General features: G+C 33.0%; 2 protein-coding genes across 2 annotated transcripts; both read left to right on the top strand.

The window, feature by feature from the left end:
* The first annotated feature begins 5,512 nt into the window (after nt 1–5,512).
* LOC132626964 (22.7 kDa class IV heat shock protein-like) lies at nt 5,513–6,474 on the top strand. Its single transcript, XM_060342004.1, has one exon. It carries the CDS (start codon nt 5,675–5,677, stop codon nt 6,269–6,271), a length of 597 nt encoding a protein of 198 aa, XP_060197987.1. The 5' UTR covers nt 5,513–5,674; the 3' UTR covers nt 6,272–6,474.
* Nucleotides 6,475–9,762: 3,288 nt separating this feature from the next.
* On the top strand, nt 9,763–15,004 carry LOC132626963 (uncharacterized). The gene is made up of 6 exons (XM_060342003.1): nt 9,763–10,630; nt 11,318–11,393; nt 12,020–12,150; nt 12,238–12,308; nt 12,517–12,598; nt 14,573–15,004. Exons 1-6 carry the CDS (start codon nt 10,223–10,225, stop codon nt 14,591–14,593), a joined length of 789 nt encoding a protein of 262 aa, XP_060197986.1. The 5' UTR covers nt 9,763–10,222; the 3' UTR covers nt 14,594–15,004.
* Nucleotides 15,005–25,607: the final 10,603 nt, after the last annotated feature.

The following is a 25,607-nucleotide window of genomic DNA, read 5'->3' as shown; positions in this document are numbered from 1 at the left end:
GATAAACTCATCATTTGAATTGGCATAAGTAATCCAAGCTCACTTTTGTTTATAGAGCATGATTACTCATTATATTTGAGCTTTAACTCATTGCACAAGAACTATATTAAGTCATTCTATAAAATGTTATATAATCTTTTCATTCTTTCTTCCTAAAATATGTTTTATCTTGTTGCTTATAGTTAGGATTGTTGTAGTTATCACGCATCTTTATCATCCTATTGTGCAATTCGTTCCTTTTTATACCAAAATTTTGAGTTATTTTAACCGAAAATAACAAAAATGACAAGGTTTAAAAAGATAATAAGAAGCTAAAAATGTTAAATTTTCACTGAAGTGTTATTCAACTTTTTCTTATATAAGATGTGGGAGTGGCACAGTTGAAGCAGACAGGACTTCATTGACATCCCTGCTTATCTTGTTCATTTTTTGGCCCCTGTTTTGCTTCTATTGACACTTGATTTGCCCGAGGCTACATTGGAGCTCATTCTGGTAAATTAACTTTTAGGCTGTTGTATGTTGCACTACGTGATATTTCTTGTTTGGACAATTCTCCGTGAAATGTGGGGCCCACTTAAATTTCTTTTTTAAAAAAAAATAAAAAATTCTCATTTGGTGTTTTGTATCCGCATTGGAGCCCGACTAGATTCAAATTCGCACTGCAAAGGGTCCCATTCGGAGGGAAGCACTCCCTACTAAGAATTTTTTCATATCCAGGGCTCAAACCTGAGACCTCTAGTTAAGGGAGGAGCAACTCCTTCCACTGCACCACATCCGATGGTAAATTTCCTTACTTATTTGGGAGTCTTTCCTGGTCATGTGGGCTCCACACGTTATTTTGCATTTGACAGCTTTTTATTATTTTTCAATGGCAATATTTGTGTCACCCAAATACCAAAGGACAAAAAAATTTTACAGTAGCAACTAGAGGTGGGCACAGTACGGTATATACCGATTATCATATCGAAATTGAAATTTTTGATACTGCAATTTTAGTATTACGGTAGTTGGTATACATTTTTAAAAAGTTTGGTATTTGATATTGATAAAGAAAATACCGAAATACCAAATACCATACCGAAGTATTCCATATAGTTACATATACAATTCATATATATATATATATATATATATATATATATATATATATATATATATATAATACTAACAAATATATAACTAGTATTAGTACAAACTAATTGTTTAGACCTTGGAATTGCTAGTAGTTTCTTTTGAATATTTTTACATGTGTAAGATGTTAGTATGATATAATTGATTGAAATGCCCTTTTTGTGTACCGAAGTATATATATCTTGATTGAAATGCCTTTTTTATGTAATTGATTAACGAAGGGCATTGCTTGTACTTTCCTTTGAATATTTTCACAAGTGTAAGGTGTTAGTATAATATAATTGAGACATTTCTTGAATAGCCAAAGTGATAATTCTTTATTATATGTATATATGTAAGTCGTAGTCGAACAAATTATGGTTACCGAATTACCGTACCCTAAAATACCGAAACCGAACTTAAAAATACAGAACCATATATTAATTTGGTATGGTAATGGTATAGTATTTTTAAATACTGAAAACCGAAATTACCGAACTGAAGTTTCAATATCATATCATACCTAGGGCTGTTCATGGTTTTGGTTAAAGCTAAAACCAAACCGAATAAAAAAAATCGACATTTGGTTTGGTTTGGTTTGATTTGATTTTAAATTTTAAAAACCGATAATATTTGGTTTGGTTATAGTTCTATTAAAAAATAACCGAATAAATAACCGAACCAAACCAATAAATTTTATAATTATTTATATGTATAATATTAGTTTTTCATAAATAATTATAAATATTTTATACCTTTTAATCATTAATTTGATTTTTGGTCAACTTATTTCGCATGATTGTTTAAGGCCCATGTTTTTAAGAATATGTCCAAGCTCATATCTTTAAGTCTTTTAATTTTTTAAGTGTTAAGTATAAACCTACTAACAGAAGCTCACGTTAGAGTCTACTGTCTTTAACTTAAATTTTTAGTCTTTCTTTGTCAGCCATTTTATTTTAGGTTGTTTCTTCTTTTTTTCCCGAATTTATACCTTTCTTTTTTCTTGTCTGAATGGATCCTAAAATTCTAATATTTTTCATATGAAAAGGACAGAGGTAGTAGATCTGGAAGTTCCTATAGAAGATACTTTAGTAACATCAGCATTTGCTGCAACTCAAGCACATGGCAATGCCCTAATACTTCTTCCGTGGGTAATCCTCCTAAAAAGCAAAAAAGAACAAGTCATTGTAGTCGAGACCCTAGCCTTGGGGATAATGATAGAAAAACATCTGAAGTTTGGAATCATTACACAAAGTTTTTTTAATAAAATGGGAGAATTAAGGACAAAATGCAAGTACTGCCTCAAAGTTTGGGATCATTACACAAAGTTTTTTATTTCATATATTTTCATTTTAATTTTAGGTAGTCTTTATATTTAATTAATATGTATGTTTGTAACAACAACTAAAAGCTCCTATGCTCTACTTTATTTCCAGGTATGTGTATTAAGATGACAAAAATGGTGTAGCCACTACTAAGTTAGTTTTTAGCTCCATATGTAACAGTTTAGCAACATATGTAGCAGTTTAGCAACTTTGGGTAACTTGAGTACGACACTATCACTAATAGTGAAAATGTTTCTATGATGTATGTTCCACCTTAAACTATAAATAAAAGTTATCGTTTGAACAAAAAAAAAAGTATTTTTCAACTTTTTAATGTTTTACTGATAAATCTCATGGCTGCTAGTCATAAACCGAAAAATCGAACCAAACCGAACCAAACCGGTGATTATTATTTTATTTGGTTTGCTTATGATTTTAGACATTTAAAAACTGACTAAATTATTTTGGTTATGGTTTTAATTAATAACCGAATCATAAACACCCCTAATCATACCGTACTATGCCCACCCCTACTAACAACTACAAAAATATTAATGTGCTTATATTTTTTTTTCCTTTTTTTCCTAATGTACTTTATTACGTCCATCTACATAGGAATATTCAAGTGTTTTTCCTTGTGCTCGTAGATAAAAAGTACTAAAACTTCAAAATAATCATCATCCAAACACGCTTATATTTTTCGGGGAATCTTTTTAAGACAAAACCTTTTTTAGAAAATATGAGAAGATTTTATTCTTAATGAAATGATTTATTACTATACAAGTATATGACTTATTTTAGATCATAAAATTAAAACTATTTAATTAACACCGCTTAAAAAAAATTAATTTATGAATACATATTGGGCCCATACAGAGCAAACTTCTTCTCACTAGGTTTTATGTACAAGAGATGGAATCCCGACATACATATAATTACTAACATTTTTTTGTGCGAAGTGTCCTTCAAATGCACTGGTCTTTAATTTTTGCCCCTCAAATTTTTATTATTTAATTTTTGCCCTTCGCCTAAAACTCTTAAGTTCAAGATTCGAACCCCTGCTCAGTCAAAAAAATTTAAAAAAATCGCTAGGTAGAACTTGGATTCTCAAGGCAGAGTTTCGACTGCGAAACTTTGCCTTAAGGCAGAATTTTGCTTTCAAAACTCTGCCTTAAGGAAGAGCTTTTCCCTAAACTCTACCTTAAGGTGGAGTTTGCTAAGGCATAGTTTGCCTGCAACTCTACCTTAAGGCATAGTTTGCAGGCAAACTCTACCCCATTAGATATAATTTGCCTGCAAAAAGGTAGAGTTTTGCAGGCAAACTATGCTCGATGGAGCAGAGTTTGTAGGCAACCTCTGCCTAGCGATTTTTTTTTAATTTTCACCTAAGCAGGGGTTCGAACTCGAAACCCTAAGGTTTAAGGCGAAGGGCAAAAGTTAAATACTTTCATTTTGATAGGCAAAAATTAAAGACCGCCCCAAAATAAGGGCATTACTGCAAATTATTGCACTTAATGGAGGTCTGAATCTGACTGGTTCAGACCTTAGGCTATTAAGTACATTTATTTATATTAAGATCTAAACACTTATTTGGTCTAAATAGGTCTTAATCATTAAGATCTCGAACAAAGTCTTAATATCATTGAGAGATACTTTGTATAGATAATTTTTTAACCCCAACTCCACCCCACCCTCCACTCCCACCACCCTACACTACCTTACCCCTTATACCAATCCCCCACTACTAACCCCCAACCCTACTCCCCACTCACCATCACCCTAACCCCCACCCTCATCCCCTATCCCCACAATCCACCAACCACCCTCACCCTACCCATAACCACCACCCACTCCCCACCCTACCCCATCCCTACAACCCACCCACCACCACCACCCAACCCCCACACCATTCACCACCCCCTCACCACTCCCCCTACCACTACCCCCAGACTCATGGCACCACCACCACCCCCACAACCCTCCCACCCCACCTACCAAAACCCTACCTCACCCACCACAACACACCTACCCCACCCACCACCACTACAAAGAATCACCACCATTACTAGCGAACATGAATGTTTCATTTTTTTATTAAATAATATTTTTATTTTATTAAATTTGTATTTATTTTTTAATATTTAGTTTTTTTTTATTCGAGTTGTATATTTATTATGTTTAAATAAATACATAATGCACATTCAGATGTTGAAACACAAACAATCTTAAACATTCAGTGTTCAGATCTAGAGACAACATCTTAATCATTCAGATGTGCATTTAGATTTAGACCTCTTAATCTTAATGAAAACAAAACAAACGAGGCCCAATTGAAATTTCCAACCTTTAATAGAGTTGTTTGTTACTTGCGCAAACAAATGGTTTGTTGGCATGAGTTAATATCAATGTGCCAGAAATAAAAAGGAGTAGGTGTTTCCACATTATGGCCTATCCTGTTTTAAGCAAATTAAATATATGTAATTATCCACAAAACATAAGTTTTTTTCCTGGGTAGCCACGCCCCACAAGCTATAACTTTATTTCAGTTTTAGTTCCTGTATATATTATAGGAAATTTTACATGATTTAGATAATATCTAAGAAGCATTTATCTCAAAAACTATAATTTAAATTAATTGCTTTGAAATCTCTGAAGAGCGAAAAGAATACCTTTACTAGGAGTATTTGGACAATGGTCTTTCTATCACTATGTTAATAGAGAAATGATCTTAATATAAATATTTTATCAATATAGAATATTCGTATTGATAAAATTATTTAAACTACTTATTGTAAATTGTAAGAATGGAAATCCAACTTTATCTAGTGTTGATGAACAATCTATTTTAAGAAAAAATAACTTTACTGAGAATTACGTATTTGAAATTTTATTTGAAAATTCCTCGGAATATTTCAGTTTTACATTAGTTCCAGTTTTTTTTTTTTTTTTGGTAGACACATGTCAAGAAATCTCTCGAAGGGTATTGTTATACTTGCTCCTTTTACTTGTGTATAAGCTGCTGGAAGTTTCTTGCACCGTTGCCCATTTAAAAGAAGTGTCTCAACAATTTCAGAACTTTCAAGATTCTAATTAAACCTTACACCCCCTTTCTATATATCTATATATAACCCCCTGACTCATCCCGCTTAAAACAGCCAGTTGATAATACCATCTACCACATCACAGCATCAAACACTAAAGAAGAAGAAGTTCATCAAGATCTAAGACTATATAGGATCATGAGGTTCAGCAAATTGACATTGATTATCATTTCACTTGTCTGCATGTTGCAGGTGGCAACAATATCAGAAGGATCATCACTTTTACCATTAATCTTGGACCAAATGGCAAGTACTCCGAGCAGTCTACTAGGTGAAAGTACATTTCTTGATCCATTCAGAGTGTTAGAACAAATACCTTTTGGACTAGAAAGCAGAGAGGAGACTCTATCAGTTGCAAAAGTGGACTGGAAAGAGACACCAGAAGGGCACGTGATAACAATAGATGTACCAGGATTGAAGAAAGAGGAGATAAAAATAGAGATTGAAGAGAATAGGGTGTTGAGAGTGAGTGGAGAGAGGAAAAAAGAGGAGGAGATAAAGAAAAGTGATGATCATTGGCATTGTGTTGAAAGGAGTTATGGAAAGTTCTGGAGGCAGTTTCGTTTGCCGGAAAATGCTGATGTTGATACATTGAAAGCGAAGCTTGAGAATGGGGTGCTAACTATTTCTTTTGCTAAGTTGTCTCCTGATAGAATTAAGGGTCCTAAAGTTGTTGCTATTGATACCAAAGAAGAGGGAAAAGACACGCCTGCTTCCGTTAAAGAAGAGCTCTAATTTGATGGGTTTTGTTTTTTAATTATCTGGTGCTTTAACTTGGTGGGATTGTATGATTAGCTTCACTTGTAATAAAGCATGTAAAATGAAGTAATGTGACCTATGCTTGGTCTTTTTGTACCTAGAATGTAGTGATGTGTGATGAAATAATGTAAATGTATGGAAGATCATAATATATTTGAGTGTTCTTTTTCCTTATTGGATTGCTCTTTTAATCGTTAAGTTCAATTCATTGTTTTTTTTTTTTTTTTTCCAACGAATGCTTTCAGAAGTGTTCTCTCTTTACTTTTGAGTCCGCGAATTTTGTAGGACAAAAAAAAAACATAAGTAGGTTTCACGCACTAATTTAGTGCGTGAAAGGACCAAACTGTAAAAATTAAAGTTTGGCCTTTCACGCATGAATTCGTGCGTGAATGAGCCTAACAAAAAGGTCAACAAAGGCAAAGATCTGCACAGGACATACATTTCTATTACTTGCTGTTTCAAAGTCCCTTCCAAATTGTGAACTTCATCAATGCAACAATGTGTTTAAAGAATGAATAAATATTACATTTACAATCGAGCAACGAAAAAAAAAAAAAGGGGGGGGGGGGGGGGGGGGCATTAATGATCTATTTAACCAGCTAATAAAACATGTATCATTAATAACCCATGTTTGCCAAGCCTAAACACTTGTATTCCAGATCTGCTAATGTCAAAGTCTCAGTGTATCACTTAACTAAAAGAAGAAAGCCCATTGTGTAAAGAAGTAAATTCAGAAATCCATATCCCAGTTCAGAGTAAGTCATCAATATTTCCAATTCCCATTATTTTGCTTGAAATGGTAAAGGCAATTACAAATTTCACAAATGAAAAGAAATAAAATAAAGTATATATGAATGAATCTGAGTATGCTACTTGTTTAAAATTCACCTGTAACTATTCTTGTGGTGAAAATCCAGTATGTAGCCAAGTTTTGATTGCTACTCAACTGGAAATTTTGGTCTCTAAACAGATGATGTGCCAAATAAAATAAAATATTAAAACTCCTTGCTTTTGTTAGCTGACTTGTTCTCCAATTAAATCCAAGCCAACTATAAGAAATGTTAAGCCTTGAAACAGCAAGTAATAGAAATGTATGCCCTGTGCAGATCTTTTCCTTGTTGATCTTGTTGTTGGCCTCATTCACGCACGAATTTTGTACGTGAAAGGCCAAACTTTTATCTTTGCAGTTTGGTCCTTTCACGCACTAAATTAGTGCGTGAAACCTACTTATGTTTTTTTTTTTTTTGTATTAGTTTGGTTTAACTTTTTTTTTTTTTTGGTCCTACAAAAGTCGCGGATTTACTTTTGATACATTCCAAAAGAACTTCAGGCTGCCAACCAAGTAGTGGTCTGAGGGCCTTGACGCGCCTGTATTAGGAGGAGTGATGTACCCCATTAAGCAATTTCACACTAAACGATTTATTCATTTGCATACAAACTTTGGCCAAATTATTTATTCAATTGCTGCGCCACATTTTATTTTTACTAGTCTTATTATCCCCTAAATTATTTTAAAGTGTACTAAATGTCACTTTAAGTGCTGACATGGCATAAAGAATCAAATATTTGGCAAGCAGTGAATTACACGCGTTGTCACGTGTAATTTCACAATATTTTTTAAATCTATTTTATTTTCTCCTTTTTGTTTTCTTTTTAATTCCGAAAGTAATGGAAATATTATTTTATATTTAGAAAAACGAAAAGGAAAATTGTTATTGTTATTGTTTTTGTATGAACTTAAAAAAAAAAATTAGAGGTGTTAAGCATATTAGAAGGTTGTTGAAGTTATAAAGTTGAGATTCAAGTGTTTAAACTCATTTTAGATCCTTAATTGTTGATGAGATTCAAAAATGAACAAAAAAATTTGAATTCACCATTATTGAATTTTAAAAAAGCTTGAAGAACAAAAAAAATGGGTCTATTGAAATTTTTGGTTGTTGGTCAAATTGATTACTAGGATTTGGTGATGATGTTGTTGTGAAGTTGTAGTTGAAATTTGAGCTTGATTGGGGCAGATTTAGTTGAGTTTTTGAGACCAAAAAATAGATTTGGAGCTCTTGAAAATAGGTGATAAAATGAGAATGAAGAGCTCTTACATTGGAACTGACACGTGGCCATTTTGTATAGGTTAGAGCCCTTTTTTAAGTTCCCACACGCCTGAAAGAGGTGTTCTCACGCCCTCTTCTACGTCAGCACATAAGGTGCAAAAAATACAGGAAAAAAAAGTTTGGGAAGATAATAAAATTCTAGTAAAATTAAGGTGTGTCGCAGCAATTTTGGCTAAAGTTTAGGGGGTAGTAGTGTCTTATCCCTTTGCATATCTAAACTATCTTTGGCCTTAATTACTCCCTCTGTCTCAATATATGTGGCACTATTTTTTTTTTTTATCTGTCCCAAAAAGAATTGTCCTAAAAAGAATGTCACCTTTTTATATTTAAAAACAATTTAATTTTATAAAATGATTTATAGCCACACATTTTTATAAGACTTGTTTTGGATCACATATTTTAAAAGTCTTCATTTCTTTTTTAAACTCTGTGTCAACTCAAATGATGTCACATAAATTGAGACCGGGTAATTTTTTTTTTAAAAAAAACTTTTGCCTAATTAGTAGCTCTCGCCCTTAGATGACCTCCCTTACAAGAAAGTGTAATGCTCTACACACATGTTTTTGTCCACGTGATATTTTTTATTTGAAAGTTTTTTTTTTTTTTTACTTTTTAGAATTCATTAATTTGTGTAGATCATATTTCTAAGCTAAATTTGAAAAAACATGTTTGAAATCCATTATTTAGGCTAACAATTCTTTGGCTACTCAATAGAGCTTTACCTAAGTTTCCCTTTAAATATCTTGCTAAAATAAAAAATAAAATACTCAATTGAAACAATACGTCGTCGCATTTAAAGATGAAATACACAGTTGAAAATTCATTATTTTGTCTAAAAATTATTTGTATAAAAAATAATGGAATATAGAAATTATTTTTATTGATTTGGGGGAAAAAAAAGATATACAACAACAACCACTCGGTGAAATCTCACAACGTGAGGTCTGGGAAGGATAAAGTACGCAGACCTTACTCCGAAAGACCCTCGGCTCAATAAAATTAGAATAAATAATTATTGCGCCTAAATAAGAAATATGCATGAAAATTCACAGGTGGAACTCTAATTTTTTATTAGTAGCTCTGTATATTCATTACTCATCAAATAGGAATAACAAAACAAAAAAGTGGCTACCAGACAAGTCCTAGTGCCAATTGCAACAACTTCTAAGATGCTAACTTATGAAAAGTTAACACGTAGATTCCTCACCAGCTACTCCTATCAACTCATGTCACAAAATTCCTGTTACAAACTCATCACCAGACTTTATTCGGGATAAAGTTCAACCGCTCAAATATTGCTCCTCAGCTTCGCATCCATTGCCCTCTGTTGCATACCTCCTGGACAATCACCTTGATTAATACCTTTGTTCGTCTTGTTTTTTGCGAGAAGATCCTTCTATTCCTCCCAAACCAGACATAATAATAGGTGGAACTCTAGTATTTCAGCTAAAACTTATTTATTTGGCTAAATATGAGAAAGCTTTTTATAATTTATCCCGAAAAAAAAAAAAAATACACAATTATCAATTGCATAAAAAAAAAAAGAGTACGTCTATAGAAATTTGACAAAGAAGAAAAAAAAAAAAAAACAGTTGGAATGTAATCTCCTGAAAATATTAATTCTTAGACCTTCCATTTGAAATGACATTCAAATTGGTCCTCTAGAGTAGTAAAATTACTCCTGCCTAAATTTTAATTTCTAATTTGGATCTTTATAGTTAAACATAAAATAATCTTTGATCCTCCTTTAATTTCTTGTTCTCCAAACACTCCCCACACAAACCTTACTTCCTCCTCAAAGCTAATTTCGACAATCCATATGGTTCGTTCCATTTTCAAATCGTTCCTAAATCTTCCAATTCCAAAATCTATCACTATATTACCACCTTATTCTTCATCTTCTTGTCGTCCACATTCAACAAGACCAAAACTTTATCTACCACTTGGCAACAAAATTCAACAAATTGGGCCACTACCAATTAACCAGCAATTTCAAGAAAGTGGGTCGTTGTTTTTAGCTAAATACAGCACCAATGCATCCAACAATAGCAATGGAAGTGTTGATATGGGTATAGGTGGAAGAGAATACTTGTTAATGACAGATGAAGAGTTGATGAAACAGTGTGATTTGAGTACTTTTAAGGCATCAGGTCCAGGTGGACAACACCGCAACAAACGTGAATCTGCTGTGCGTTTGAAGCATAACCCAACTGGGATTATTGCTCAGGTTTTGGTTTGATGCTTTGGTAAATTTTTAGGCTTAACCCCTTAAACTTGTCATTAAATTTTAGCCATAATACGTAAACAGGCCCTCAAACTTGACCTCAGCTGACAAGTGTGCCCTCCGATGTTGGGTGTGCACAGGTAGGCACCTCATGTGCACAAGTGGGCACCTCAATTTTGTTAGTTCAACACTCCAACCTACGGAATGATCATCTAGATAACCCCACAATTTATTTACCATGTCAGCATTTGTGTTTACGTGTTTAATTTTATATAAATTGAGCTGCCTACTTGTGCAACGCCAAAGTTGGAGGGCATACTTGCCAGCTGAGGCCAAATTTGAGGGCGTGTTTATGTATTATGCCTAAATTTTATTTAGATACTCAAACTACAACTTGTTCCAATTGCTACTGAACACATGATAAAATGTTCCTATTAGACACTTTCGATTCAAATTGTGGAACAGATTTTGCGCGTGTTTTCAAGTGTCGATCACATAGATAAGTTAACTACTAGGAATACTTTATTATGAGTTCAGGTGTTCAATTGGAACAAGCCGCAGTTCGAGTGTCTAAATAAATTTTACTGATAAGATTAAGGGGTTGTCGATGTATTAAGCCATTTTTTTATGACCCTTTTGGATTTTGAACTGAAATTTATATTTTTTGGTATTTTTGTATTTGGTTTTTAGGCTGTGGAGGATAGATCCCAACACATGAATCGTGCGTCTGCTTTATCTCGTCTGCGAGCGTTACTGGCTCTTAAAGGTATCCCATCCCTTTCAATTTACTCCTCGTTGTTCCAAATGTTTGATACCATTTCACTAATATCATCTATCATTTTAGCATCATTCAAAATTACAAAGTTGCTTGATTATTTGAATATTAATGGGAAGTGTTTCTCTATTAAACTTACTTTACAACCATTACTTTGATATTTGTTCCAGAACCACTGATTTATTATATAGATCGAATTTATATCTTAAACTCTGCACCATGACAAATGGGTGTCATATGAAAAGTGAGCATGATTTTCTGGGTCAATCAGCTGTGTACCATATGCTTATATCTCAAGCAACTTTGAGTTTTGTGATTGAGAATACATGTGCTACTTTGAATTTTGGTTGTATCAAGTGATGAGCTTGGAATGCAGTATTGAGTTAGCAGAGTTGTGCAGGCAACTAGTTGTGACACCCACAAAAAGTTGAAAAACTTTTGAAGTTTGTTTTTTCTGTGAATGTTCTTTTTCTTAAGAAGTTAATTGCTAGTCTTCATCCTCGGATCTGTTTAAGCTCGTACTTTAGGTTTAGCATAATGTTGATGCGGCTCTCTTTGCCTATCACACATCTACATGAAACTTCCATTTGTTTATACTTACTATTATTTTCATCTAGTTAGGAACAACATAGATCTTGATACATATACACCTCCTCAAGAGCTGCTTCAAATTCTTCCTGCTAAATCAACAATCAGGGGATCAAATTGTGGCCCTCAAATTGGACCAAACAATCCTAAGTTTGCTTTGGTATGCTTTTCCTCGTGTCCTTAATATAAGGTACGTCTTACTGCCAAATGTAATGATTTTTATTGGTTGTCGTTCTTTAATCCATAGGGAATGCAAGCTTTACTGGACCTGCTTTTTGCTGTTGAGGGCTCGGTATCAGATGCCGCAAAGAAGTTGGGGTACGTGTTTTTGAAAATAAACAACATTTTCTTGTAAAGTGACTCAAACGTGTTGTGCTTAATAGTCTAATTCCATATATCCTTGACTCGTCTTTCTGGCTAAGGCAGTTTAAAAACTTAGGCTTCCTGCATAGATACCTTAAAAACCTTGTACTGTCATTTGGGCAGCAGAGTATTGATATGTTCATTTTGCTGAACCTTTTTATAGGTTGAGCACAGGGGCTTTATCAAGGTTGCTATTATCTGATGATAGTCTCAGAATGGCTGTGAATGAGTTCAGAATATCCAAGGTATGGATGCAGACTTTAGATTATATTTTAGCTCACAAGTATTGACTTTAGATGATATTTTAGCTCACTAGTATTGGGGCTTAGTTTCTTATTTAATTGTAAGTATATCTTTATAATCTCTAGTTCATGCAAAAAGTGCCACGTTCTTGTGTAAAGGATTCTTATGATGAGTAATGGCTTATAGATGGTAAGGGTTTGAATAGAATGAGAAAGAGGTTTATAAGGTTTTAAAGATATCAGCCCTAGGTATCAGACTTATGTCCTTTCGCATTATATCACAAAGTTGGAGTTTGTCATACTTAGTTCTCAGGCATTACATCATAATGTTTGCCTGTGTCATAGTATTAGATCCTAGCACAGCTATCTTTTAAAACTCTTTAATCTCTAAACTTCTAGGATTGATACTACATCTCTCTCTTTTTTTTTTTTTTTTTTGGGGGGGGGGGGGGGGGGGGGGCGGGGTGGTGTTGTAGAATTCTTATATTACGTCCAAACCTGTCGGAGACAAATTCTCACACTATGAGTCACAGCTGTCTACTACTTTAGGCAGACTTGAATTACCATTTTTTGGCACGGATCGCACGGTGAGATGATACTACAGAGGGACTTTTATTAGGTTAATAACCTTGGCAAGGAGGTTGTACAACTCAGAACAAGTCCAAAAACAACTCTAACGTCACCTCGGCTCAGCGGGCACACAAACAGGACCACCGCCTGAATTCGAACAGTCCGCCTGGGTTATTCTCTGCCTGATCTCAGTACCATCCTAGGTTAGGTTAATTTAAAACGGTTTACTTGGTGGGTTTTGTAGTGTGGACGGGTCGTTGGATTGGGTTTAAAAATCTATGTAGACCAATAAGATGAAGCCACTTTTTTAATCAAATGACTCATCAATTGCGATGATGTTCTGTCGTTAATAAAGGGCCATTTCTTGACATAAAAGAACATTGAAGGCACTTTTAATCTAATGGTTGGAAGGAAGGCATTTTTGAGCCATTTATGATACGTTAGGAGCATTTTTGACCCTTTTCCGTCACACAGCAGCTTAAGTAATATAAACCATTCTCATAGTCCCCATATGTTGCACAATACTGGTTTCTCACCCTCGGATGCGGTATAAAGGGGTTCCACATGTGTTAGGTGTAGCAATAATTGGAGAGTTGGCAAGTACAGAAAGCGAATAAAAATTCAGTGGGTGTAGATTTATCCAGCACCAAAAGCAGTAGGGGAATATGGTGATCAAGATGGGTTTATGGAAATAAAGTGGATAGGTGAGTGAATCCAGGTGCACTGGTATTCAAAAGGTTGTGTAGAGGTTTACTAATCAAACCAAGTAGGGCTGGCTAAAATAGGAGATATGGGACTTGGCTGGAAAGGAAGCCCGAGAAAGTGTGATTTATAGGCGGGAACACAGAGATGACCACACCAATAAAAGGAAGGTTAACTGTTGAGTCTACTTCAAGCGACCAAACTAAAAAAGATGAAACAAAGTTAAAATGGGAACGGCAAATCTAGTAATTTAACAAAAATGCTCTTTTTAATGTTTCTACCACTTCATAAGATTCAAGTACAGGCACCCAAGGGTGTGACCTATTCTTAATGAAGTGGGTTGAGAACCATGAGGTGTCAGGTTCAAATCCCTAACGGAGGGCAAAAACTTGGTGATTTCTTCCTATATGTTCAAACTTGGGTGGACAGAGTTCCCGGTACCTGTGTTAGTGGGAGGTAGCAGGTACCCCGTAGATTTGGTCGAGGTGTGCACAAGCTAGCCCGACGCTGCGGTTATAAGAAAAAAAGGATTCGATCTCATTGTCAAAATTTAGTAACCTTTCAAATCTAGCAAATTGAAGAATAATATATGTATACTTCTAGTCATTGGCACACTTTATAAGTTCTGATTTCAACATCGAAATTGAACAATGGTAGTAGCATCATACGTTTTTCTTGCTGAAAATTTGTTATATTACTGTGCAGGGTATGAAGCCTCTGAAATAAGACTCGTTCATGTTCTTAGCGTCTTCGGGTACTATTTTCTCTTAATTTCCATTCGCGATACCAAGCTTCAGGAGATAGGTGCGGGTGGCGCTGGTGGTTTCCGGTTCATACGGTTGAATAAACAATGTTTACTTTTTGAGAAATAGTGTTGCTGGTGAGTCTGACTATGCTTTGGCATTAGGCTTTCAGCTGTGTTTCTCAAGCAAGGCAGATGGTGTTGTACATTGGTGGCTGGAAAAGTCAAGCAATTTTATTGTAAATTCCTTTTTCTTCTAGTTTTCATTGGTTTTATGTTAGTTTACATTGTGGATTAATTACTGATTAGGGTGCTATGGAATGGAGAAAATGATAAATGGTGTATATTTGAGATAGCTGTCAGGGATTAATTACTGATTCTGATTACTTCTCTGATCTGACACTCATGCTTGTGCCGGATGGACTTCAAAGTACATAGTATCCCACAAGATATCCCCACTAGATAAACAACCATCAAACAACAATAAAAACATACCCGGTGTAATTCTATAAGTCAGATCTGAAGACAATAATAAAAAATAATATATAAAGAAATATAAAAAAATAGTCTTTAAACAGATCTACCTCTTAAATTTGTCAGCAAATTTCATTTTGATACTCGAACTGCGGTTTATTCCAATTGAGCACCTAAACACACAATGAAGTGTTTTTATTAGACACTTTCAATTCAAATTCTTTTTTGTGTGTGTTCTCAAATGCCCATTATGTCGATAAGTTAATCACTTTAAAGTATGTCACATCGTTTAACGATACGAATTGTCTCAATAAGTCGTAAAATCTCAGGCATGTTCTAGTTGAGGATGATGTGTATAATTAAAGAGATGTCATATTTTAAGTGGTTAACTTATCTACGTAATAGGAATTTGAGATACGAGCAGTTTTTTCAAAATTTGAACTGAAAGTGTCTAATATGAACACTTTATCATGTGTTCGGGTGCTCAATTCGAACAAACTGTAGTTCGAGTGTTTAAATAAAATTTACTGACATCTTTAAGGGATGTAGATGTACTAAACCTATTTGATAGGGGAAATGGCAATATTAGTTCGTGTGCTATTAGCTTATTATGATTTTGGTCCTTGTGTTATTAGACTAAGCACATTTAATCTTTAATTAAAAAGAGTGTGCAATTTTAGTCCTTATACCCAACTTAAAGTTAACACCGTTAACTTTTGATTTCTTCAAGAAACAAAGAAGGAAATTTATTTTCGGCCAAAACTGGGGAAAAAATTTAAGCAATATTGTCGAACTTCTTACGTCTCTTTCTTCAAATCTACTAAATAATTTGAAGTCGATCTCCCAAATATTAGTGGATGAACAAAATATAAAAAAGAAACTGAATTACAAAACATCTGCAATTAGCAGATTCAATATCTATATGTAAGACGTAAATGGCAGCAAATGCAAGGACAACGTTTCTGGTTGTTAATCCGAGGCCCTAAATACACTGATAACTGTAACATACTAATCATCTTAATCTTGTTCGTAGTTGAATCACAAACTTTTCCATTTGTTCTTGTTTCTAAGGTTTCACAGGAAAGAAATTAAACTTCTAAGCTCTGACCACTTCTAAAAAAAGCTTTAGATTAGAAATTTTAAAAAGATCAAATGATGGCATGAGAAGCATATCTAAGTGTGTCTCACTGCCCAATGATTTCATAACATGTGTAGATACTTTGAGAAGGTTTTGAAAAAAATCGCATTGAACTTGTGGTTTTCAATGCCACATCATTATGTGATTTGTTGTTGTTTTTGTGTTATTAGTGTTTTTACAATATGAAAGATTGGTTCTGATAAAATGTGGAGAGACTGTTTAAGAAGAAGAAAAAAATCAAAGGTTAACGGTGCTAATTTCAAGTTAGGTATAAGGACTAAAATTGCACACTCTATTTAATTAAAGGTTAAATATACTTAGTTTAATAACACAATGACCAAAATCATAATAAGTTAATAACACAGGGAATAAAACCATCATTTCCTCCATTTGATATTTAAACAAAAGATTTAAAATGTTGGAAGAAGATTTGTGTTGGAAATAAAGTAATGAATGGTGATGAATTCTGTTTTTAAATGCTGTGTTGCTTACCTAAATTAGGGTAAATAATCTAGAAATGGGCAAAGAAGATGTAAGTATAACAATGAAAGTTCATTATGCTAGCTCGGGCTCTTCATTTGCTGTGATCTAAATTTTATGATTTGGGAATAAGTATCCAAGGTATGAATATGGGTGAGCAGGAATTAAGGCTAAAAATAATCAATAGCTAAAAATTGAGTTATAAAAATATACCTAAATCATGGTGGACAATTTGAAAAGAAATGATTGCTCGAATTTTTTAGAGCATGTTTGGATATGTAATCATTATTAAGTACAAATGCATCTCCTTATTTTTTTTTTTAATATTAGATGACTATTATAAATTATATAGAGGCTGTAAAAGACTTCTTGAGTTCATTACACATTTAGCAGTGATTATGGCCTATAAATATCATCAAAGTACTTCTGATTGCTGACCTTTTAATACAAATATCTTTGAACAATAGGATTACAGATGAATTTGCAGAGTTTCTTCGTCACTAATGCCTTTTTTTTAGTACTGTGTGTTCCTTGATTACCTACATTTATTGTACCTTAGAACACAACACCTTCTTTGCCTTCTCTCTCTTCATCACGATTGTTTTTGCTCCGTCAAGCAAGTCAATAAAGGTTCTGAACACCCTCATTGTGAGAATAATGTCATTAACAAGCTGGCTACGTTAAACATATTTACCTTTAATTTTGATTTGCGCTATATGATGAATGTTTAGAGACTGTGTTCGATTTTATTTTTTTTGGTTAATGATTAACAAATTTAGTGCATTCTATCAAGTTTAGATAATTCTAGCTAATTTACCCTAACTTAGGTAAGCAGGGGCGGATCTACGTAGTGGCGTGGGAGTGCCACGCCACCCGGTCGCCTCGGTGTAAACTATGTATGCCTATGTATATATCTATAAGAAAAGGTATAAATAATAAGTATGCCATCCGGAGTAAAAATGTAGCCCATGGTGCCAGTGGTTAGGCACCACCTTTTCCGCCCCAAGAGGTGCCAGTTCGAATCCTGCTGGTGTCTTTCCTTTTCTTCCTTTTTTTTTTCCCCGACACGTAATGTGATATCCTTAACATATGAACAAGGCTTTTTATTTATCTTCTCTCAACTTGTACCATCTTTCTTCCTTTTTATTTTAACCACAATAAATCACCTAAAATCTTCTCCTCTCTCTTCGTCAAAATTTTAGTAAAATTTTTCCTTGCTACCCAACTTCTCTCCCGTTGCTGTTCTTATCTTTACTTTTCATATTAATTTATTTTATTTAAATGGTTTAACACAATACAGAAGAAAAGGCTATGTTGAGTTTTGGTTCACGCTGATTTAAAAGAGAAATTTTCTTTATGTTGTGCTCCCTTCATCTCAATTTATGTGGCACCTTTCGGATTTTGAGATTCAACCGAGTCTTACTTTGACTGCAATTTTTTCATGTATCTTTTAAATATTTTGAATTATCAATTATATTGACTATAGTACTTTTTCCGAGTTCATGGTCAAAACTAAAAGATTTGAATCTCGAAATCTAAATTGAGCCACATAAATTGGGATAACTTGTAAGCTTGAGTTTATATAATATTTGGAATAATATTTGGCTATGTAACTCAAACAAATAACCTGAATCGCAATTTAAAGTTGATCAAACCGATCAAATGCTTACTTTATTTGGACCATATAAATTAAAATACGTCTACATTTATATCAAAGTAGCACCCGGAACCTTCAAATTCTAGATCCGCCTCTGTAGGTAAGCAACACAGCATTTAGGTAACAATTCTGTTTTTAAATGTTGTGTTGCTTACCTAAATTAGGGTAAATTATCATAATTCTATCAGGTTTTTTATTACTCTATCTACCTTTCTTCTTCTTCTTCTTCTTTTGGGTGAAAATTATGATATTTATCATTTAGTCATTTTTAGCGTTTTTTCTGACGACCGCATGAAGAAGATTTACTAATACATAAATAATCAAGAAACCTTGAACTTTAAATCTGTTGATATCAAACTACAATCAAATTTTGGGGGTGTTAAGCCGTTAAATAGTGTATTATACTTTTTTTTAGAATAAATAAATTTAAATAGTGTATTATAGTTTTTTTTAGAATAAATAAATAAAATAATAAGTATCTAAATGACAAATATACATCACCAATGTAAGAAAAAATAATTACTAGTATAACAAGTATAAAGTGCTTTAGCAACACATGAATTGTTCAAATAATAATAATACATAGTCTTCTATATTTGAATTGATAAATAAAGAAATAAAATAAGTTCAACATGTTTAAGTGGACTTTGTTTATCAAATATAATCATATTTGGGAACTATAATACCGAAATAGGAAAGAAAACAAAATCAATTCACGTCCCAGCTAATACAGAAAATTTGTTTGCTCCGACTTATTTAGTAAAGATGTATCATAATTTTCTGTCTAATAATATTTCGACTGCAATTATTTTCTGCCTTCTTCTAGCACTTGCATGAAGCAAAAAAAAAAAAAAAAAAAAAAAAAAACCGTATCAAGCAAATATTTATTTAATCTCTACTATGGACTCTAGGATAGATCGACTAAATTTATAACTTTATTCTATACTTTGAGGGTGATATGGTTCTAATATAAGCTTGAAATATAATATCTTATTAAAAAAAAAAAAGTGTATATTTCAATTGATTCAAGGTCAATAATGCACTATTTTAGATATGTCCTGGCATTACAAGACGAGACCAAAGTATAAAGCAAGATTTCTTAAGTGAAAGACAACATATTGGAGTTCATATTTTAACATACCCTCCTCCTTCTTCTTCTTCTTCTTCTTTTTTCTTTAATTGAAGCGATTTTAATATTTACCAGTTGGATATGACGAAGGTCAAAATCAAATTTTATCATTATTTTAATATTTGTATCAAAAAAAGAATGAAGTCTCATACTATCCATTTTAGCATGCAAAATTAATAGTTTTCTTATTAAAACATGTCAAATGAAAGAATCGTTGAATCTAGCAAATAAAAAATACATTCATTTATTATCTTACCTTTAATTTCTTTCAATTCAGATCTCCTATGTGATTGTGCACTGTATATACAGCCATAGATGAATATTCATCTTGTACACAGTAATATTCTTATTCAAAAGATTTTTGCATACTTTTTCTTATAACTGGCAAATGGTTAAACTCTCATCAACTTTGTGTTTTTTCCTCCTCCTCCTTTTCGCAGCAGGTACCTTTCCGTCCTCGCCAGTTTTTTTATTGGGGAAATTTCACTAATACATAATTTATGGGTCAAAATTACATATTCATAGCCCATATTTTAAATTACAAATCTATAGCCCAACATTTTATGGCCCAACTTGAATATTCAACTTTATACACCAATATACAACCTTATACACCTGGAGTAGACAATGTATCAACCTTGTATAAAAGCGTAATAATACATAAGAGGTGCTCATACACACTTTGACACTGGATATACATGATTATACAAATTTATACAAGAAGTGTATAACACTTTCAACTAGTATACAATATTATACAAACTCATACAAGAAGTGTTTATACATAAAAGTGGTTTATACATAATGTATAAGAGGTGTTTATACACATTTTAAACGTTTTTTTTAAGCAACCACTAAGAAATTTGGTGGAATATTTATTAATAATAAACAAAAGCAAAAACATAAAATTCAAACATAGAAATCCAACAGTGGCACTAAACTAAGAAAAAGTGGCTAAAGCATGTAAAAAAAATGGCTACAACGGGTAATTAATTTACCTAAAGTGATATGCAGTGATATTTTCCCTTTTCTATTCTTGCAATTTTCTGAATAATGATATAATCTCACTATCAAAAAAAGATAAATTAATAGGAATTAGTTACGAAATTTATCACTAATTTGTTGTTACTTAATTCATAGCTAATAAATTTTTGAGGCTTAATGTCCTTGCTTTATTTGCCTTAACCTAAGGCCAGCGACGGTTTAATTGCTTGATATAATAAGCATAGTAAGGTAAGACATCCGATATATTAATCTTCTAGGTCTGGGCGAGAAGTAAGACCCATGAATCCTTAACTTACGCTAATTTTTATATCTTAGAAAAAGTAATATAGTAAAAAAAAAAAAAAATAGAAAAACTTTAAAATCATAAAACTTAAAAATTAAATAAAGTATTGATATAAATGCTTGGAGTTCTAACAAATAATTGTAATGCCCCGTTTGATCGTTTTAGCACTTTTGGACCCTTTTTGCTAAAATACCCTTTCCGTAGCTTTAATTAGTATACTCGGTATAAAGAAGAAGAAAAGAAAAGTTCAGTTATTCTCAATACATCTATACGACCCATTACGTAAAGAGAAGGGATGGTGGGCTGGATCCACTTCTACTGCTACTGGTCACGTTTTAGATTTAAGTTTAGGCACAGAAAAATTATTAGATTATTCCTAGTCTAAAAGAAAACAAAAAAAAAAAAAAAAAAAGAGAAAGAGAACTGCATAGGGCAGTTCGTAGGTTGTTGCGAAGAAGTATCACGCTGAAGATATCTCTTTGATTAAGAAACAATCATAGGTACATGTTGCATTATCTTATGTATATATGCATTGGTCTACTGTTGAAAAGCATTATTCTAGTGTAGAAGTGTTGGCAAAAAGTTTGAGATGAGTTAATGAGTACCTAATTATTAGGGAGGGTAATGATTATAGCTATGATGATATGTTGTAGAATTAGTAGTGGTGGAATTTAATATAAAACAAAATACGTGCTTACAGTGTAAAATTTCCTACTCCAAAACTTTGGAATCGTCAAACCTACTGTGTCGACGTCGTCCTTTTTTTTTTTTTAAATCTTCTTTCTTTCTTGTTTTACACACTATGATTATTATTATTATTTTTGGGACTAGAACATAAATTAATTTTTTATTAATGGTATAGAGATGCAATTTCTACTTCTTAAAAGGAATTATGGAATCAAGGTATAGAATGTTGAGATTTAGTTCTAAACTTAAAATTATAAGATTAGTTCCCTAGACTAATTTAGACCATTTATTTATGGTATTGAATAGATTGAGAGGCATACTTCCACAGGTCCCATTAATGTTCGGTGAGAGATAGATGCTAGAATTTTAAGTGACCCGGGTTAGATGGGGTAAATAATGCCCTCTCCGGAAGACGGGGTAAGACATAGACAAATATGATTTCTATTTCAATTTTTTTGTATAATGAGTTTATGTGATTGTACTTTAGGTGTATTGGGTCATATGTACAATTTTAAATTCAAGGTATTTGAATTGTGGAAAGTTAGATTTTTTGTCACGCCCCGAACCATGGCCTGGGCATAACACGGCACTCGGTGCCTGACTGCATGTGACCGAGCGAACCACATGACTTGCTAAATCATCATGAGGCATACATGAGCGGAAATGTAACGTGAAGTGCATGATGAGCTTTTATAAAACATAGTAAGTCATAATATTAAACATAAGTACTTGATTAAGTCATGAATGCGGGCAATATCATAAATGAGCCAAACCGGCTAACCAACTCTGGAAGTCTAACATGACACTTGTCTTGTCTATGAAACCTCTAACATCAGTCTGAAACACGTAACATACTTGTTGGGACAAGGCCCCCAGCATACCTTTAGATGCAAAACTAAAATAAAGAAAGACAATGCCTAAACCCCGAATGAGATGGGGCTCACTAATAAGCTGGTACGTGCAGGTCTTAATGAGCAAAGGCGTCGTCTTGTAAATCCGTACCTGCATCGTGAAATGCGAGCCCCCGGGCAATAAAAGGGGACGTCAGCACATTGAATGTACTGGTATGTAAAGCAACTGAATGAAATAACATGGGACATGGAATAACATGATAAGAACTGAAACTGAAAACCTGGACATGAACATGAGCATGAGCATGGGTATATATATATATATATATATATATATATATATATATATAACATAAGCATTTCATAAACCGACAACATGAAATCACCACGTGGATACGTGGAGTCTGGTACCTCGCCGGACCAGTAGAGCCCCCATACCTTGCCAGGGTATAAGGTGGTAACGTGCCTGATGGATCCATTCAGTGTAAAATTAAGGAATCGTCCTAACTAGGCGGAGCAATCCTTGTCCTACGGTGGCTACGTAGTTTCAGGCTATCTGAGCCTTCTCGGTAATTAGTGCAACCCCCAAAAACATGAACATGATATAATTGGCTAAGAAGCCCATGATTTTCGTGAATTAACTTGTACTTGTCTTGTAATCATGATTTCACGAAATAACTTGTAAACATGGTTTCATGAAATAACTTGTAAATATGATTTCATAAAATAACTTGTATTTAGCATGTATGTATCTTGAGTCATGGCATGAAGATAGTTATATAATACAATTGCATGAAAACTTGTAGACATGTAGAATATTCATGAAATAAGCATTTTTATTTAAAAACATGCATGCAAGAACCCATGGAATACAAGATATGAGTTTTCATGGATTACGGACGGATTCTCAATAATCATAAAGAAATATCAAGAATTCAATGATGGAATTATAATAATTCATACATAATATAATCATGGACATAGACCTAGGGTTATCATGAGCATGGTATAGAAACTCTAGTTTTAGTAGAGAATCATAATTTATGGATTATGAGGCGTGGGGAAGAACAATGATGTTCCCACACGTAGATAGTAACTCTACATACCTGGTAATGCTCCAAACTTGAATCAAAGACTTTAACTTTGAAGAAGATTTACAAAATATTGAATCTTGAACCTTGAGATGGGTTTCTTGAAAACCCTAGGTTAGGAATGATGATTTCTTGTTTAGATTAAAAGGATATATATATTAGAATTGACTTGGAATGATTAGAATAGGTTTACCTTGATGTTCTTGATGATGTGAGAGAATAGAAGGTCGTTCTAGGGCTTGGGGGAATTGACCAAAATATCCTTTAAATATTAAACGACTTTTATACCACCCTTAATTAGCTCTAATTCTATTTCCCTAAAACCTAAAAGAAACGTAAGGAGTACTATCCTATTACCACTAGGAACTTAAGTTCCAATCCTATTCCCATGCTATTTCTTTACGTTTTTAAATTACCATTTTTTTCATAGTAATTTGAGTAATTAACCTCTTTTTTAAATTTGGATTATATTCCTAATTTTATTGATATGCAAACCAGACACTTCTATGAAAACACCATTATTCCACATTCCCCATCATAAACTCTTTAAGGTATTAATTTTTAAAGGCCAAAGTCATAGATGGACCCTGAACTTGTCATGATTTTTCATTTAGACCCCTTAATTGAAACGTTGATCATCTGGACCCTCTAACATAAGATAAAATGTGTCATTTGAACCCCTCGTGCCAGCTGGGCACACGCGTGCAGTGCACTGCTTTAAACAGATCGTGAGTTACCAATTTTTTTCTTTTTTTAAAATTTTTAATCATTAAAAATTAATTTTAACAAAAACTCTATTTTAAAATCTATTTAAATAATTTTAAAAAATTGAAAAACTCAAACCATCCTCTCCGATATCCCACTTCGCCGCCGCCACCACTGCCATTGCCGCCTCCGCCGCTACTCCACTTCAAAATCTATTTAAATAAATCTCCGACAAAAAACGGCACCATTTTTTTTAATTATTTAAATAGATTTTGAAGCGGTGGCGGCGGCGGTGATGGGGCAGCGGAGGCAGTGGCGGCTGTGATGTGAGCTATCGGAGAGGGTGGGTTGGGTTTTTCAGATTTTTTAAAATTATTTAAATAGATTTTAAAATTATTTTTTCTTAAATTAATTTTTTTTTGTTGACATGGCTTATTTTTATTGGTCTATTTTTCCATGTCACTGCAAGTAGACTGCACGCGTGTGCCCAGCTGACACAAGGTGTTCATGGCACAGTTTAATGTTCGAGGGTCCAGATGGTTAACGTTTCAGTTAAGGGGTCTAAATAAAAAATCAGGACAAGTTTAGGGGTCCATCTATGACTTTGGCCATTTTTAAACTATGATATCGCTTCAAAAAGAAGATAAAAAAATCAACAAACTTCTCGAAAGATATTAAATAGCCATCACTAAGTTGATTGATTATTTTATGCAAGTTGGCAAATATAGAATTTTATGTTTAAGAAAAATAGTTGAAATAGTTTCTTCGCGTAAAAATTCCATTGTGAAAACTATCATGACATTATACAACGATATGAGGACTTTTCAAAATAAATGATTATAGCTTACTTTTATGATCAATTTAAATTTTTAAAAATAAATAACTAAATATTTTGAAAACTAATAAATGTGTTGAAAATCGTTACTAAACAAAATCAATTTATAAGAATGTCAATTAGTTTTCAGAATATTTAGTTATTTATTTTTAAAAATTTAAGTTGATCATAAAAGTAAGCTATAATCATTTAAAAGTCCTCATATCATTGTATAACGTCATGATAGTTTTCACCATGGAATTTTACACGAAGAAACAATTTCAACTATTTTTCTTAAACATAAAATTTTATATTTGCTAACTTGCATAAAATAATCAATCAACTTTGTGATGGCTATTTAATATCTTTCGAAAAGTTTGTTGATTTTTTTATCTTCTTTTTGAAACGATACCTTAGCTTAAAAATTAATACCTTAAAGAGTTTATGACGGGGAATGTGGAATAATGGTGTTTTTATAGAAGTGTTTGGTTTGCATATCAATTAAATTACGAATATAATCCATTTTTTTTTAAAGGAGGTTAATTGCTCAAATTACTATGAAAAAAAAATGGTATTTTGAAAACGTAAAGAAATAGCATGGGAATAGGATTGGAACTTAAGTTCCTAGTGGTAATAGGATAGTACTCCTCACGTTTCTTTTAGGTTTTAGGGAAATAGAATTAG

The sequence above is a fragment of the Lycium barbarum genome, chromosome 2 (assembly GCF_019175385.1).
Source record: "Lycium barbarum isolate Lr01 chromosome 2, ASM1917538v2, whole genome shotgun sequence".
In the NCBI taxonomy this organism is placed as follows: Eukaryota; Viridiplantae; Streptophyta; class Magnoliopsida; order Solanales; family Solanaceae; genus Lycium; species Lycium barbarum.
Note: the sequence above shows the minus strand (reverse complement) of the source record. Positions and strands in the feature narration are given on the sequence as shown.